The sequence below is a fragment of the Fringilla coelebs genome (assembly GCF_963513975.1).
Source record: "Fringilla coelebs genome assembly, chromosome: 2".
In the NCBI taxonomy this organism is placed as follows: Eukaryota; Metazoa; Chordata; class Aves; order Passeriformes; family Fringillidae; genus Fringilla; species Fringilla coelebs.
In genome coordinates, this window is record NC_140029.1 from 9,510,868 (window position 1) to 9,526,512 (window position 15,645).

Here is a 15,645-nt window from a genome sequence, read left to right on the forward strand (position 1 = left end):
GCTTCCTTAACTGCAAAAGATGACTTGTAGCTTTTCTTGTTAGACAGGCTCAGTGGACAGTCAGATCAAGTTTTTCATTCATAATCTTGCCATTCCACTGAAGCTCTTGGTGGAACCTGATGACTCATTTGGCTTTTACATGGTAATGGATAGTATTTGTTTTGATGTTTTGTGTGAAAATAAATCCTTCCTGGAGGAGCAATGCTCAAAAAAGAAGCCAATCTGTCCAGAGCTGTATGTTCTTTAAGTGTGTAGTTGTAGCCATAGAAATTGAACATGAGTTTCTACCCATGAAGATCATCTCAGCAATTAATGGAGCTGGATCACTACAACAGAGGCTATTCAGATAGAGGATTTTGCAGAAAGATAAAACAACTGGAAAAAATTTGATTTCTCTTAACTATGTTTCCTATTAACTTTTCCTGCTTTGTAATTTCAGAAGGAAAGGAGCACATCTTCCTCATGTTATGCCAGAATTTCTGCTTGCACCAGAAGATTACAAGCTATGGACTGAAGTGAATACTGGACAGAGGGTAGGTAGGTTTGGTGTTTTTTCTCCTTTCAACAAAGCCCACGTGCTCAGTTTCAGTCCTTTGGATACTAGTAGAAGTTCTTGGTGGGCCGTGAGTGTTCTTACTGTGGTGACTGTTCAGAATTGCGTAACTCTAAGAACATGTGTGAGGGTAAGTAGGAATTTTAGCTGACTCCAACATTTACATTGGTCTCCCTGTTTATTTCCAATTTCTTCTGATACTGTTAATACCTGATATTTATGTCCAACAGATATGTTTTAAAGTAGAGATCTGATTATCATACAGATTTTACCATCTTTAGTATTTCGTGTGTTTTCCCTGTTTTCTGATTGCTGCTTTCAACTCCTGTCAATTCTTTATTATGGTTCTTGTTCCTGAGATAGCAGCAAACTGCCGATGTTTCTAATTTTGGTCACTATTGTACTGTAGTAGATGTTATCACCCATTTATGTCATTGATTCATTATTGTCCTCTTGTGAATTTCCTATCCAAACTGGTGAAATGAATATTGAAAAAAGTTCCCATCCTTTTATCTCAAGTGTTTTGTACCTGAAGCGAGGAGGGGAAGCATGAGAAGCTCAGGCAAGTTAAGTAGCAAGCGTATTTTTGTTCTGGAGAACAGAACGTTTGAGACAATGAGCAAACGAGCTTGGACAGATGTGCTGCTGCAGATGTACAAGGTAAATTGCAGATATATTACTGCCATATTCTGGGGAACTGATGACTAAAAGCTTTATTTTGAAAAAGATCTAGATCTGTGGTATGCTGGAGGTTTATTTTTTTCCAAACACATCTTTAAAACTAAATACTTGTAACTGTTTTATTTCTTGTTATTAGAGAAGGAAAAAAGAGTGAGTGAGAATATTTTAATTTTCTTTAAAACCTTATAAGTGTGTTAATATATTCCAACTAGGAAATGTTATATTAGAACAGTCAGCATTTTGTAGAATTAAATATATGAATATAAATTTGAATTAAATGTATAAATTATAAATATATAAATTATAAATTAGAATTAAATATATAAATATAAATATATAAATATAAAAATGCACTATATAAATATTAGTGCAAGTAAAGAAAACTCTTTCATGCTTTTGCGTTACCTTGCTTAGACTTTTCACTGGACAGAATTGCCTAGATGTCTAACTGTAGCAATCATTACCTTACATTTGAATGGAATTTTTAAACAGCTAAGCAATTTTTATAATAACTATTCCTTTTAAAATATAATCATCTTGGTCAGTATAAGTGTCTCAAATTTTGTTCAATTTTATTTTTACTGATGTTAAATAAAAATCTTGGGTTCCGTGTTGTCCAAAGTAAAGCTTATGTGCTCATCAATGATCATTACATTTATGTGCCTAAGAGAAAATATTATTTATTTCTGTTCAAAGGGATGGAGTATAGATTAAAAATACAGCTAATATTTGGGCTTCCCAGTACAAGTCAGACATGGATGTACTGGGGTGTGACTTCAGTGAAGGATCCCACAGATGATTTAAGAGACTGGAGCATCTGTCATTTAGGGAGAGACTGAAAGAGCTGAGACTGTCCAGCCAGAAGAGAAGGCTCAGGTGGAGGGGTGTATCTAAGAAATGTGTTTCAGTACCTGAGGGGAGGTTGGTTGTAAAGAGGACAGCTCCAGACTCCTCAGTTGTGCCTTGTGGCATGGAAAAAGGCACCAGGCACAAACTGAGATGTAGGAAATGCCTTTTAAGTTAAGAAACTTTTTTCCTGTCAGAGTGGTCACACATTAGAATGGATTAGAATGGATTAGAATGGCTTGAGGGAGTTGTGGACTTACTGTCCTTGGAAATATCCAAAGCCCAGTGGAATGCAATCCTGGAAAAGCACTCCGATTGTTCATGGAGCAGAAAGTTTGGACCAGGCAATCTCCAGAGCCACCTTCCAACCTCAACTGTTCTCTTACTATGTGATTATTGATTGGGAAAGCACAATAAAAAGTAGAGATGAAACTGTATGTGTACATGGGCTAAGACAGATGACTTAAGGACACATGGGAACATGGGTTTAGAAAAATGCAATCATAGTTACCAGAAAGCAGGTCACTTTGCTGTTCTTTCAATTTGCTGTAGTATTCATAGGTACATGACAGACTAGCACAAAGCAAAACCCCACCAAAATTAATAGTATATGTGTGTTTTGTTGTTTGGGTTTTAATTTTTTTTTCCTGATGAGATGAAATCCTAAAAAATAGGTAGCTTGAAATACCTTGATTCAATCAGGTTTTATATCAGTCAGGTTGAGGAAATCTCCAGTATCAATCCAGGGTGGGGGATGAACAGATCATGAGCAGCTCTGTCGAGAAGGACTTGGAGGTGCTGGTGGATGAGAGGCTGGACATGAGCCCCCCCCATGTGCACTTGCAGCCCAGGAAACCAATTCTTCCCTGAATTTTATTTTAGACCTGTAATGTGAATCTTTTCAGGAGAAACAATCAGTGTAATTTGGATCTAAATAAGCGGCTGGGTCATGAAAGATGCAATTTGAGTGTTCTATAGATTGTGCTGGACACCAGTGTAAGTAGTTCATCAATTAGAGCTTTGGGTAGAATATGCACAGTAATCCTTGGAATACAGATGACCTAGTGTTATCACAGGGCTCAGCAAAACTTGGAGAAAAGTTGAAAACAAAAGATATTTAGACTCAGAGAATATCTCAAATGGGAAGGGACCCATAAGGAGCATTGATTCCAATTGCCAGCTCCTCACAGGACTACCTCAGCTAAACCATATGACTAAGAGCATTCTCCAGATGCTCCCTGAACTCTGGCTGAGCTGGTGCCATGACCACTTCCCAGGTCCAGTGACCAACCACCCACTGAGTGCAGAACCTTTTCCTAAGATCTAAACTTGGGCCTGTTGCAGCTTCATTCCATTTCCTTGAGTCCATATTGCTGATCATCAGAGAGAGAAGATAAGCACCTTCTTCTCCTCTGCCCTCCTTGAAGATTTTGTAGACTGTGGTGAGGTCATTCTTCAGCCTTCTCCAAACTGAACAAACCAAGTGATCTCAGCAGCTTCTTGTTTGTCTTGCCCTTGAGACCATTCACCATCCTGTGTAGTGGTTATGTGGGTGCTAATGTACAATCTCCTAAACCTTCCCTAAATTAGAAAAACCTTTGAGTTTGAAGTGTTTGTTTTTTTCTTTATCTGTCAGCTTGAAATTATTTTTACAGTTCATGCTTTAAAACATTTTTTATCATTTCAGGTGTTTGTTCTTCCACGCATTTCTTCCCGTATGATTCCTGACCCCTTGAGCTTGGAAAGCTTGCAGAACATGCCAGGAATAAAATCAGAACCTTTATCCAGTAATATATATTCTCGATACGAACGAACCATCCTCATCTGGTTGAATAAAAATTATGAGAAAAATCGAAAAATTGTGTGGAAAGATAGTCAAAGAGGTGAGATAACTCTTTCACTATATTCTTTCTTCTAATACTCCTTTTGTAGACTTTTGCAATTGTTACTCATAGAGATAGTGTGACAACTTGCCACTGCAAGTATTTTTTGGTATAAGTTATTTCCTACCCATATTTATTTCCTTTCCTTGTGTTTATGTGTTCCAAGATCAGCATCTTTTGATTAGCACTGTTCATGATACTCTCTGTGTTACAGTTTTTAACTAGGCATAAAGGGTGATGTGAACCTTCTCACTTTTTTTCTTTCCATTAATGTCAGGAAGTGCTAGCAGTAATTTCTTTGTCTTCATATTCCTTTTTATAGTCAGACACAGGTGTTACTATGTGTGCTTATGTGACAAGTTTAGAGCTAGCTAAGAGTTTTTTGCGTATTTTTGAATATTTCAGAGTTTTTAGAATATTTTTGTATGTCCTTTTTTCAATGACATTTGGGAAGGCAGTAGAGACCACGGTTCTGATTACAAATCCTGTCCTGCTTGCAAGAGCAGGTTGACTCTCATGGTTGCTGGACTAAGGCTATGATAAAATTACCCTTTCCTTTTAAGACTGATCTAGGCAGTTCTGGTATTCAAATCTGATAAACTGTTCAACCACTAGTAATTATTGTTTCTATTTTCTTTCTTTCCTTTTACTTTTTGATCCTAACTTAATTTTCTTTTTCAGCAGTAATTTTGGGTGTGTGGTGAACACCAAGAAAGGCCAGTCTGGGGATAAGCAGGGATGGCTTCCAGAATGGCTCCTAAGCCACATGTGGAAAAAATTTTCTAGTGTCATTTTATGCCTCAAGTGATTTTTGACCTCTCTCAATTATGGATAATCTATTTGGTTGTCATCTTCCATAAGTCCGGTTTGGGCAGAATCTCTGTTTTGCAAATGCTTTGACTATCCCTTTGCTTTTCTCATTTTACTGTGAAGAAGCAAATTGTATAGGCTATTCTCAAATATGTTGAATAATTCTGCTGGTAAGATTGAAGTGTTAGTCTGTACCTCCTGCATAGAACAGAAACGAGCTCTTTTAACATAGTCTGGGTCTGGTCTTATGATTAACTCAGGGAGCTCCCTAGCTAAAGAACATGCCCTGGGTGTATTTGCAATATATTATTTTTTATTATCTGTGCCTGCTTTAATGGAGCTTTCTTACAGCTGCCAGCACTGCTCTGCTGGGCTTTTCTGAGCTGCTGTGTGTAGATGACAACTTGTAGAGAGAATGGCTCTGCCTGGCCAGGGCTGTGGCTCACTGTAAATGCTGCATGGATAAATTCCTCATCCCCAAATTTTCTCTGGATTGCAGGCTCCAATAATACGTGGGTGTTGAGGTGTGGCTGGCCTTGTTCTGGTCTGTGGGAGCTCAGTGGGGAGAATCTGAGTGCCAAAATACATCTTATTTAACATGAAACTTAATTGTGTTATAGTCTCTAAGGAGTGAATCTGAATTCTAAAGTGCAGATCTAGTGGATATTACCAGACAAAAAAAGCTGCAGATGTCCAAGTGGAATATATAGTAAGGATGAACTGAAGGAGCCAATTATTGAAAGTGCTATTTTAGTTGCCTAAGAGGAGGTAATGAATTATAATGTAAAAATGAGCAACCTGTTTTTAATTAGTCATCATATAGTTATCAGCAATTGTAAAGTAGGGTATTTTTTACAATTATTTAGTTCTAAAGGCTCCTCAAAATTGGCACCAAAGAAGAACAATTTAATTACAATATTGGTGTTCTCAGAAAATAATAATAACTTCTGCCAAATCATGCTGTTAGTACAGATAGCTCATTAGGTTGATATATTAATTAGTGCAAATCTGACTGTAGCTTTGACTCTGGGTCACAGGAGAAGATGAATTCTGTGGTTACTGCCATGGGACATTTATCTGCATTACAGTTCCTACCTACAATTTCACTTAATTACACTTTTCTGCTGTTAGAGAGGTGCAAGATTGGAATGAAAAGGCAAAGTTTATATATACTTCCTCCATATGGGAAGTTACAGATACTGCCTTGCTATATCAACTTCTTTATAGGTTTTTTGATTCATGAGTTCTGTATTCTCTGTATTTTCTGTAGAGCACACAAAAATAACTTGATATATGCACATAAGCATGCCCTTTTCTTTTGCTTCTGTTTCCATTTCTCTCCCCAAACTGCATAAATGAGCATTGGGAAAGATCTAATAATCCAAAATAAAGAGAGAAAATTCTGAAAAATTGTGCAATTCATAGTCTTACTGTTATGCCTTTGCATTATGAAAGCATCTAGTTGTGCAATCTGACACAGTTTTGTTTCAGAGATGACCTGCCTCAATATCTCTTTGAATCCTTTGTTTAACCTTCACTTTCCCCTAGCCAGTTTGGCTTTTGTTGCCTCAGAACGAATAGGTTTCTGCTACTGTGCTGTTCTTTCTTCCAAATGAGGCAAAGAATCTGAAGGCAAAGAACACGGAAAAGACTTGAGGGACTCAATGCCTTCTTTTTTACCTTGGTCTCTGTGGTTTAAGATGGAGCACTGAGCAATCCCAGGCCTTTGAGATGGATGGGAAAGTCTGGAACAAGGAAGATTTAGCCTTGGTGGAGGAGGATCAGACTGGGGAGCCCCTGGACAAACACAAGCCCAGGGGACCCAGTGGGGTTCACCAAGTGCTGAGGGGCCAATGTCATTACAAGGTCACATTCAACAGCCTTGGAAAGGTCAGGACAATCTGAGGGGGGAAGTTTGGGAAAGATGTTATTCCTTTCTGGAAAGAGAATCCAGGAAGCTTCAAAGCCAGTCACCCTCATCTTGTCTCTTGGGATGCTGATGGAGTAAATAATCTGTGCAAACATTACCGAGCATGCAGAGTACAGGAATATTTTTGTGAGTAGTTGCCATGAATTTCCAAAGGGAAAATCATGCTGGATGAACCTGCTTGCCTTCCATGATGACATGGCCAGCTCAGTGGATGGAGGAGAGCATGGATGTTGTTAATCTCAGTTTTGGCAAGGCTTTCAACAGCCCCCTGTAACATCCTCAAAATCAAACTGGTGAAGTACAGGCCAGTTAAGAGCCAAGGAGGTGGACTGAAATTAGGCTGAACTGCCAGGCTTAAAGGGTTATGGTCAGTGGCACAAAGTCTGGCTGGAGTCTGGTGACCAGTAATGACCCCAGGGGTCATTAGTCTGAATTTGCTTCTTAAGATCATTTACTAGAGAAGGGCTTATATACCTTTGCAGATTTAATAATCTGATATACTTTTGGTCCTTTAAGTTTTATGATGCTAAGATCAATCTTTAAATTTATACTCAGATGTTTTGACATGTTAATTTATGTTACCTTTAAACTAAGTGTTTAAGCAGGCTTTTCCAGAGGAAATTAAGTGTCATAAGGAAAAATGTCACAGTATATTAAGTGTTCATGCATCTCAGCAGAAAGTCTCAAATATCTTCAGTTTTGAATTTTGGTTGTTATTATTTGCTAATTTTAAGAGAAGGACTAGTTTTTGGGGTTTTTTCCCAATTCTTACTACATTGTAGATCAGAGAGCAATTACCACTTCTTGCTTAACACTTATGTTCCTGAATATTACCATCCAAACACTCTGCTTTGAATACTTAGCCCTGACTAGCATAATGTATTGACCTGCTGTTTTCAGCTCAAAACAGTCTGTGGGTGATCAATTCCCTCGAAATAAATGAAGATCTATCCAGCCCACATTTCTCAGTCTTTCCTTTGATATCTAAGCTCCTTAAAGTGAAATGTGACAGTGAGAAAAGCCTAAGCTACTGCAGTGCAGAGAGGTTTCAAATATTCATCTTTATTACACTCTTCTGAAGCTGGAGATAACTATGCCATTCATCAGAACTCTCCTCTTGCAAGAATTCAGATCTTAATAGCTTATAGAGAACATTAGTGAGGAGATTAGTGTCTCCTCATCGTCTCTCCTTACTGCTACTGAAAAATAAATGTTTTAAAAGCATCTTGGCATGTGTTTTGGAAGGGCAGGCTTTGTACCATGTCCTATTGACCACAAACTGGAAAGCAAGGTTGAAACTTGAGTCCAAATGCCATAAAACTGTGAAATGCAGCTGTCTGTTATGCTGAGACTATAATTAGGCATGAAATATAAGATTCAGTACCCACTTAAGGCATTATATGAACAATAATAATGATAACAGAGAAATAATTAATTTTTTTAATTACTTGAGTTTAATAAATTTTCAGTTTACCTTCTAATGTTCCTTATCTTCATGTTTCTTTTCAACATTTCTCTCTGAAAGACTAACTGCTAATAACAAGAAAAAGTAACATGAAAAACCCTTGAAGAGTTGCTAGAGCATTGGGATATTGTAATTCAAATCCTGTAGTCCCTAAATGGTAGAAAATCTTGCAGATTGGTGAATTAAATTGTCTCCTGAGGAGCTGTATGTCTCTTCCTTATTAACTATGACTCTTCCTGAGGTAAAAAAGATAAATTATGTTTTTGGAAATAGGGAATTTTCTTCGGTTTGTTCCAGGAAGGTTTTGAAAAGAATAGATAATTCTATATTTAATATAAAATTGTTAGAGAAGATGACAGCCAGTAAATATCAGCAATACCTGAAGAGTCAATCTATCTCTCAGATTCATGTGCCATCCCCAAAGCAGGTACATCTTCACTTAATGGGAAAATCTGTTAAAGAGGGAAGAGAAATTCTAATCCATTGCCAACATAGGTATGTCTGGCAATCTTAGGCATAGTGGCATCTTCAAAGAGTCTTACTTCCAGTTAGAAAAGTTTTGGGTTTTATGCATTTTATTCACTTCACTGTTAGTGAGCTTGGGGGTTTTGTGATTTTAATTTTTCTATTTTCTAATTTTGATATCAATTCAGTATGACATCTGAGTTAAAATGTTAGGGGAGGAGATATTTTAGTGTGTGATTACAGATCTTCAAAAAATTGTACGAGAGTTAAATGGAATGATTGTTTTAAAACTGATTTTGGAGAACTTTTATTATTTAAGGTTGTTTCTGACATAGGAATTCAGTAGTATATTTTTTTATTTCTTAAGTTTTCATGAATTTTTCTTTGTTCTTTGTCCTCTCCTCTGTCCTCTTTCCTTCCTTTCCCCAGTTATAGGAAGGATATTTTGGGAGTCCATTGATTTTTGCTTCTCAATTTAATAGTTCTCAGAGAAAATTGAGAAACTAGAGTTAAAGAATACTGCCACACTTTGCAGAGTGGAAGGGAAGAATCACGTTTAATTTAATGTAATTTTTTTTTCATTTAGAATCACTGCAAAACAGTATTTTCCAAAATAATGAATCTTACTTTTTACACACTTAATAAACGGCTGAATTGAAGAAGAAAAGAGAATCTAATGAACTGCTATCATGATTATAAAAAGTCTGACTTGAAACAAAGGGAAAAAGAGAACATTGTTCATGAGTGATAATCCTGGAAAATATTTCCTGAAATATAAATTACAAAGTTTTAAACCATTTTTCTGTGCTGTATTTCTTGATCTGCACAGCATAACATGAGAATGAAACATAAGATGTAAATATGGAGTCCAGTAAATAGGCTTTTCAGTCCTGCTTGCCTTTCTTTGTTGATTTGAGCACTCCATGGTTGTTTCCTATACCTGAAAAACTCACAAGATCATATCAGATTTTTATTTAACAAAAAAGAGAAAAATAAATATTTTCTGAGTTTGAAGTCCACATGCCATTGAGAAGTAAGCAGAACTTAATGTTTCATTTAACTTTTTAGATTTTTGTGTAGTATAAAAATTATTTTGTACTGTTTATACTGTCTGGCATTATGCAGCTTCGGGGAAATAAAAGTATGAAGAAGGGTAATCCTTGGAATTGTATATCGAAAACATTCAAAGAGTTCATATTTCAAAACCTGTCAAAAAGATCTTAAAAAAAGAAACTAAAGCCTAAACTCTTAGGCCTATGTATATTTTTTACATGTTTGTGTGTACATATTAGCATGTATATACATACCTATGTGTGTTTGTAGACATGTATATTTATATGAAGAAATGCATATATGTATATAAATATATGCTGGTCCTCAAAACCATAATTTTCTAATGAGAAATAATGCTTAGAGAGAAAAAGAGACAAATGCTTAGAAAGAAATTTTACTTACTTGCAATACACTGTGAAATGTCTAAACAGCAATTCTGCCTTTAGCCAAACAGGGAACTTGGCAGTGTTGTATGTTAATTGGAATAAATATGCATTCTGATTATTTGTATAATTAATGCTACTTCTGCAATGCATGGGAAATATATATATTGAGTGTGGTATAGCTGAGGATTTATTAATACAACATGAGATATTTTTTGAGGAGAAAACATGTTTCAGCCTGTGAAGTTTGAGAATAATTCTGTTAATTTATTTTAAGTATCAAACAATAAATTTCATGGAAAGCAGTATTTAACTTTTGGTTTACTAAAAAAAAATCAAAGGTAGTATAGTAATCATTGTGAAGCCAGTCTTTTTAAATCTAGCATTTTAAATCTAAATGATGTCTAAGTGAAATGCCGTGGTGTGAGGTCCCACCCTTAAAGTGAAAGGAGCACCCAAGATTCAGAAATACTCATGACTGAAAGGAAAGAAAAGTCAGGGGCTGCAAAAACTCACAAAGTTTTAGTAGTAAATCACACACTTGGCATGGAAGTTGATGTGTTAGTCCCTGAACTACTTTGTAAGGATGTGGCAGTGGGTTTTGGAGAAAGAGGTGAGATGAAAAGAAAGAGAGAAAAAAAGAAATGAATGAGGGAAAGCAAGAAGTCACCAGCCCTGGTTCCAGAAGTGGTCCAGCTGTTGGGCTGTTCAGGGTCCTGGGGGGGCCACATGGGCTTGTGGGGCTTCCTCACCTTGGTGGGGGAAGTTTTCTTTTGAAGGCCAAAGAAATGGAGACTGATATAAAGTAATGCTGGTCTTATGTGCTACAAAAACCCTCAGAAATTTGTCAACTGAAGATATTGTTTAGGATAAGAATCAGTGAAAATAAAACAAAACTGCATAGAAAGACTACAGGAAATTATTTTTAGGAGCAGAAAGATGAATGTGCATGCCTCAGGGTAAAAGTGTTCTGCAACAGATGGGAATAAATGAGACATATCCCCAGCATCTCTGTTTTTCTGTTACTGCCCCATGTGGTGCTTCTTGAACTTTTCTGCTTAGAATTGTGAATTGACAGGGGTATTAATTTGATCTGTCAGTGATATTTCAAGCGTTCTTAGATGAATAATTATCAGTTTTGATGAGCAAGAGTTGTATCCTGCATCCTGCCTGAAGCAGGAACTGTAATTTTTCTTTCATCTCTAATAAAATTTTTTCTTACATCTCTAATAAATAAAATTAACTTGTTTGCTATGTTAAGATAAATGTAGCTACACATACTATATGTTCTGAAGGCAGATAAGTTATCAATCTCTTAATCTTTAGTTTTAAGTAATAAATAGACTTTTCAAAAATTATTCAAAGGCATATTTCATCTCATCTTTCTTATGCTCTGGGATTGAACACTTCAGTACTATCATTTCAAAGCTTGTTCTGGTTCTAATGTTAGCATGTGCAGGAAAGGTTATTGCTACATATTTCTTCTGTAAATGTTTGTATTATTCAGTGCCAGGTTTAAGCTACTGAAACAGGACTATAGGTATTATTGTAGCTATAGATTAGTTCCACCTCCAGAGATTTTCAGATTTCAGAGTAAGAATTTGCTGTATAATAATGTGAACCATTATTATTGCCCTAGTTTACCCTGAAAGGATGTACTGTGATATATTAAAAGTCGATGTAGCTCAGTATTGTACCTTCAAAAGAAGTTGCTTAGAGATGAGGAACACTGCATATGTACAGAAATGCTTTATGCATACTCTGAGACTTCCTGCTTTGAAATTCAGGACTCCTTCAGGTGGAGGTGGCACTCCTGTGATGCTGTACTAGATTTCCATTCTGTGAATTTAATTGTATTTTCAGCCTATGCAGACTTGTAGTATCATGGTATTCTGAAGCAGTAAGTAAATGTAAAATCTCAATTCTGTGTAAAATACTTTGAGTGTTTTTAGTTTGCTGCTTAATACTGTGACTTGGTTCTTCTTTTGCTGACAAATTTGTGTATTCCACTAAGCTATTTAACAACATCTTGTTCCTACTCTTGGTGTCCTGCCTCCTTATACAGACTGCTGACATAGCACCATTCCATTGCTACTCTTAGTAACATAGTCTAATTTACTCCTTTTTTTATAAAGCCCTGTTTCATGCCTTTAATCACAAAGGACCATCAGTTTCAAGATTTTTGTGAGAATTTATTTGGTTTATTTGAAAATTCTTATATATAGTAGCTTAGCTCTGTGTATTTTTTCCTCTTTTTCAGTAACTCAGAATTTGAAAATTTTGCTTGTGGCAGTGTAACAGAAGATTTATCATTGGTATTTCTTGTGCCTCTTTAGATATAAAGATTTTTCAAGTGATTGCAAGAATTTAAATTTTTATTATTTGTGAAAACAGAAGAACAAGCTTCACAAGAAATACAGTACTTTATTTAAAGATTTATTCTATTTCTTACTTTTTATATAAAATAGTTTTTAAACTTAGTAGATTCAACAAAAATTTGATCCTTTAAATATTTTAATCCTTGGTATTAAGCCAGTTTTTACACCATGCATTATCACAGTGGTGACACAGGTTATTCTTATCCAGATAATTCCAATATGTCATATTTCTGCCTATCCAGATGATGGATCAGTTAAAAAAAGTGAAACTTAAAAAGAACCTATAATAAATCCCAGAAATTGAAAATGAGACGAGAAATAATCTGCTTTATTCTCATGTATAAAGACTAATCTGAATATACCTTTAGTGTACTAAATATTTGCTGTTATAAAAATCTCTGAAAAAGCAGATTCCACAATCCACTTAAGGCAACATCTGCCAGAATTTCCCACTCATTTCCATTTGAAGGAGTTTCCTATTGTCTAACATGAACTCTAGCATGGGAAATTTTGGGTTTAAGTCCATTCTTCCTCTTTTAAAATATGATGTGTAATGAATCTTTGCTTTTCTATTAACTTCATACAGTTGCAGATTGTTACTTTCTCCTCCGGTTTCTCTTTCCCCCTTCTTGGCGAAACATTTCCATTTTTTCAGACTTTCAGCGTACTCAGAGTTTTTTGTTGTACACTCTTTTGGTTGCTCCTTCTCCTGAAGTTAGGTGCCATTGCTGGTTTCTGTACCAGGTGAGACTTTACTGGAAATGAACACAAGTGAAAAGATCAGTGTGTGTGCCTAAGATGCAACTCTCCTGTTAATGCATGCTAACACAGTATTTGCTTTTCCTGCCACAGTATTGGATTCACTCTTTTCTCCAGAAGTTCTTTTCTGCAGAAGTTCTCTCTATCCAATTTTCCATCTAGCACTTGTGTAATGAATTATTCTTTATTAATTGTAGTATACTGCAAACATCATTATTGGATTTCATCCCATTTGTTTCAGATCATTACTCCAGTTGTTCAAGAACTTAAATTATAGTCCTTTCCTCATGAATATTGCAAACAATTTTTCTTCCCAAAGCCAATTCTTTAATCTGTTTTATTTTATCTCCAGATGGGAGTAAGATAATTTTGTGCAGTTTTCAAAAATTGCATATGAAAATATTGGAAAGTACATGATCTAGGATTTTTGTTGTGGACAGCTGATAGCAGTTAGCTTACTGTTTTTCAGTGAAGTTTGTGCTTCACTTTATGGGACCTTTTTCCTAGAATACATTTTCCTTGCTTTTCTATGACAAAGAATGTAATCAAAATTTTACTGAAGTTAAAATGTGTAATATTTTTCCTTGGCCTGTTGTATCATTTACATATCAAAGAAATAAGAAAAAATGACCTAGAGGAGCTTATGGTAACAGTTGCTTGGTATTCTGACAACAAATAAGTGGCTTGTTATTTTTGTGTAGAATTGCTGTAGGTATTCCCTTGATTTTCTCAGCATGGAAAATAGTTTTCAGATCCCACAAAAAATGTTGAGGCTTCAAATATAATAATAAATATTAAAAAAATACTTAATTTTGGTAATTTTGGTAGCTGTGGGGTTTTTTTTTTGTGTGGTTTCTTTTTTTTTTTTTTGTGAAAAATAGAATAAGGACAAAAAAAACATTGGAAAACCTTGTAGACTTTCTATTGATTAATCAGGGTAAGAACATCAAGTTTTAAAAAACTCAATGAATCTGGACTTAATTTGAAAGAAATATTTAAAAAGTGGTGAATAATTAGAGTGGCATGGCAAAACTCTGCTGCTTCTTTGTAGACATGCTTCATGAATGAAGCAAGCAGTGTGTCTTCAGGAGTTGGCTTAACCTACCGCAACAATGATGGAGACAATGCTGTTACTCTTGGTTGGTACATGCAACATGATACCAGTACATGTTAAAAAAAAAAAAAGCCCCAACAAACCTATTAAAAGCAAATGCATTCAAGAGTTAAGTTGGTCTCAAATCACTGAATTGACTGCATGCTACTTTAAGTGCTGAGTGGAATCAAGGAGTGAAACAGAGCCACTCCCATTTCAGCTCCCTTGCAGAGGCCTTTTGTAGTACAGTTTTAGGTTTCTGTAACCATAACAAGTGTTTGGCATCCACTCCAAGCAAACCCTGATGAGTTATTTTCTTTTACCAAGTATTTTCACCTCTTATGGTGGGCAAGACAGAGTACAAAACACCCTGTGGTGGTCACGATCCTGGGTTTGTTGTAGAACCAGCTCTTGCCCTGTTTGATAATTTCACACATCCAGTTGCTTCCCACAGCACTCAGTTCACATTCCCTCTGTTCCAGGAACATCAGGGGAAAGTCAATTCCTGCTGTGCTGCTGCTCACAGACACCAATCCCATGGCTGTTCAAAATCCCGGGCATCCTGTGGCATTTCTCTCTATGCACCTCTCTGATCTTCAGAACCTTCTCCCACTTCCAAAATCTTTCCTTCAGTTATGATTTTTTTCACCTTCTTTCCAGTCCCCTGTTATCTCATCAAGACCATGGATTCTTTTTGGAAATGCTTCTTTTTTGCCTCTTCTTTTCATAACTCCAAGTCCCCAGTTTTCCCAATCTCATTAGTCTATATGCAGAGCACAGTTCATTATCTGCCTAATTGGGGCTTCTGTCTCAATCCTGTTCATTAATGGGAGATTTAGAATGTGCCATTTCAGTCTTGGTGTTATCAAAATTTGCAGCCAGCCCTTTTGGGATGCAGCTAGCAAGTAGCAGGAATCTGTCTCAATTCAGAAGTGAAAGTTTGGACAATTTTCTCTCCCCCTGCCCCCGTCCCATAGTTATTTGCTACCTGTTACCATTTATCTTTGAAAGAATTTTTGGCCAGGCTTTTATCATTACATTGGATGAAAATCATGATCTTAAAGCTCCACTTGATTTTTTTTTTTTGCAAGAAATGCCAGTACAAATGAAATTCAATATATTTACATGCTTAGAGGTATCCTGAGTAATAATTCTGATTTCTATTGTTTATATCTACTAAAATTGACTAATTCTATTTAAAAGCTTAATTACTATAGAGTGGTTAGCTGGCAGATGTTCTGCTAGATTTGATGTAATTAGGAAAAATACATTATGTTTTCTGACTAATTTATTCACAAGCCTTTGAGTTAAGTAGGTTGATTGATAGTAGAAGGATTAACTGAAAA

The 15,645-nt window shown here is 35.9% G+C and overlaps 1 protein-coding gene across 1 annotated transcript in view; it reads left to right on the forward strand.

The window, feature by feature from the left end:
• CFAP47 (cilia and flagella associated protein 47) overlaps positions 1–15,645 on the forward strand; it is a gene marked incomplete at both ends in the record, with an annotated part of 261,624 nt that overhangs the window by 57,987 nt on the left and 187,992 nt on the right. Inside the window, 3 exons of the mRNA XM_084200984.1 lie at positions 440–533; positions 1,073–1,213; positions 3,768–3,963. Coding sequence (XP_084057110.1) covers positions 440–533; positions 1,073–1,213; positions 3,768–3,963 — 431 coding nt within the window. The remainder of the gene's footprint in view (positions 1–439; positions 534–1,072; positions 1,214–3,767; positions 3,964–15,645) is intronic.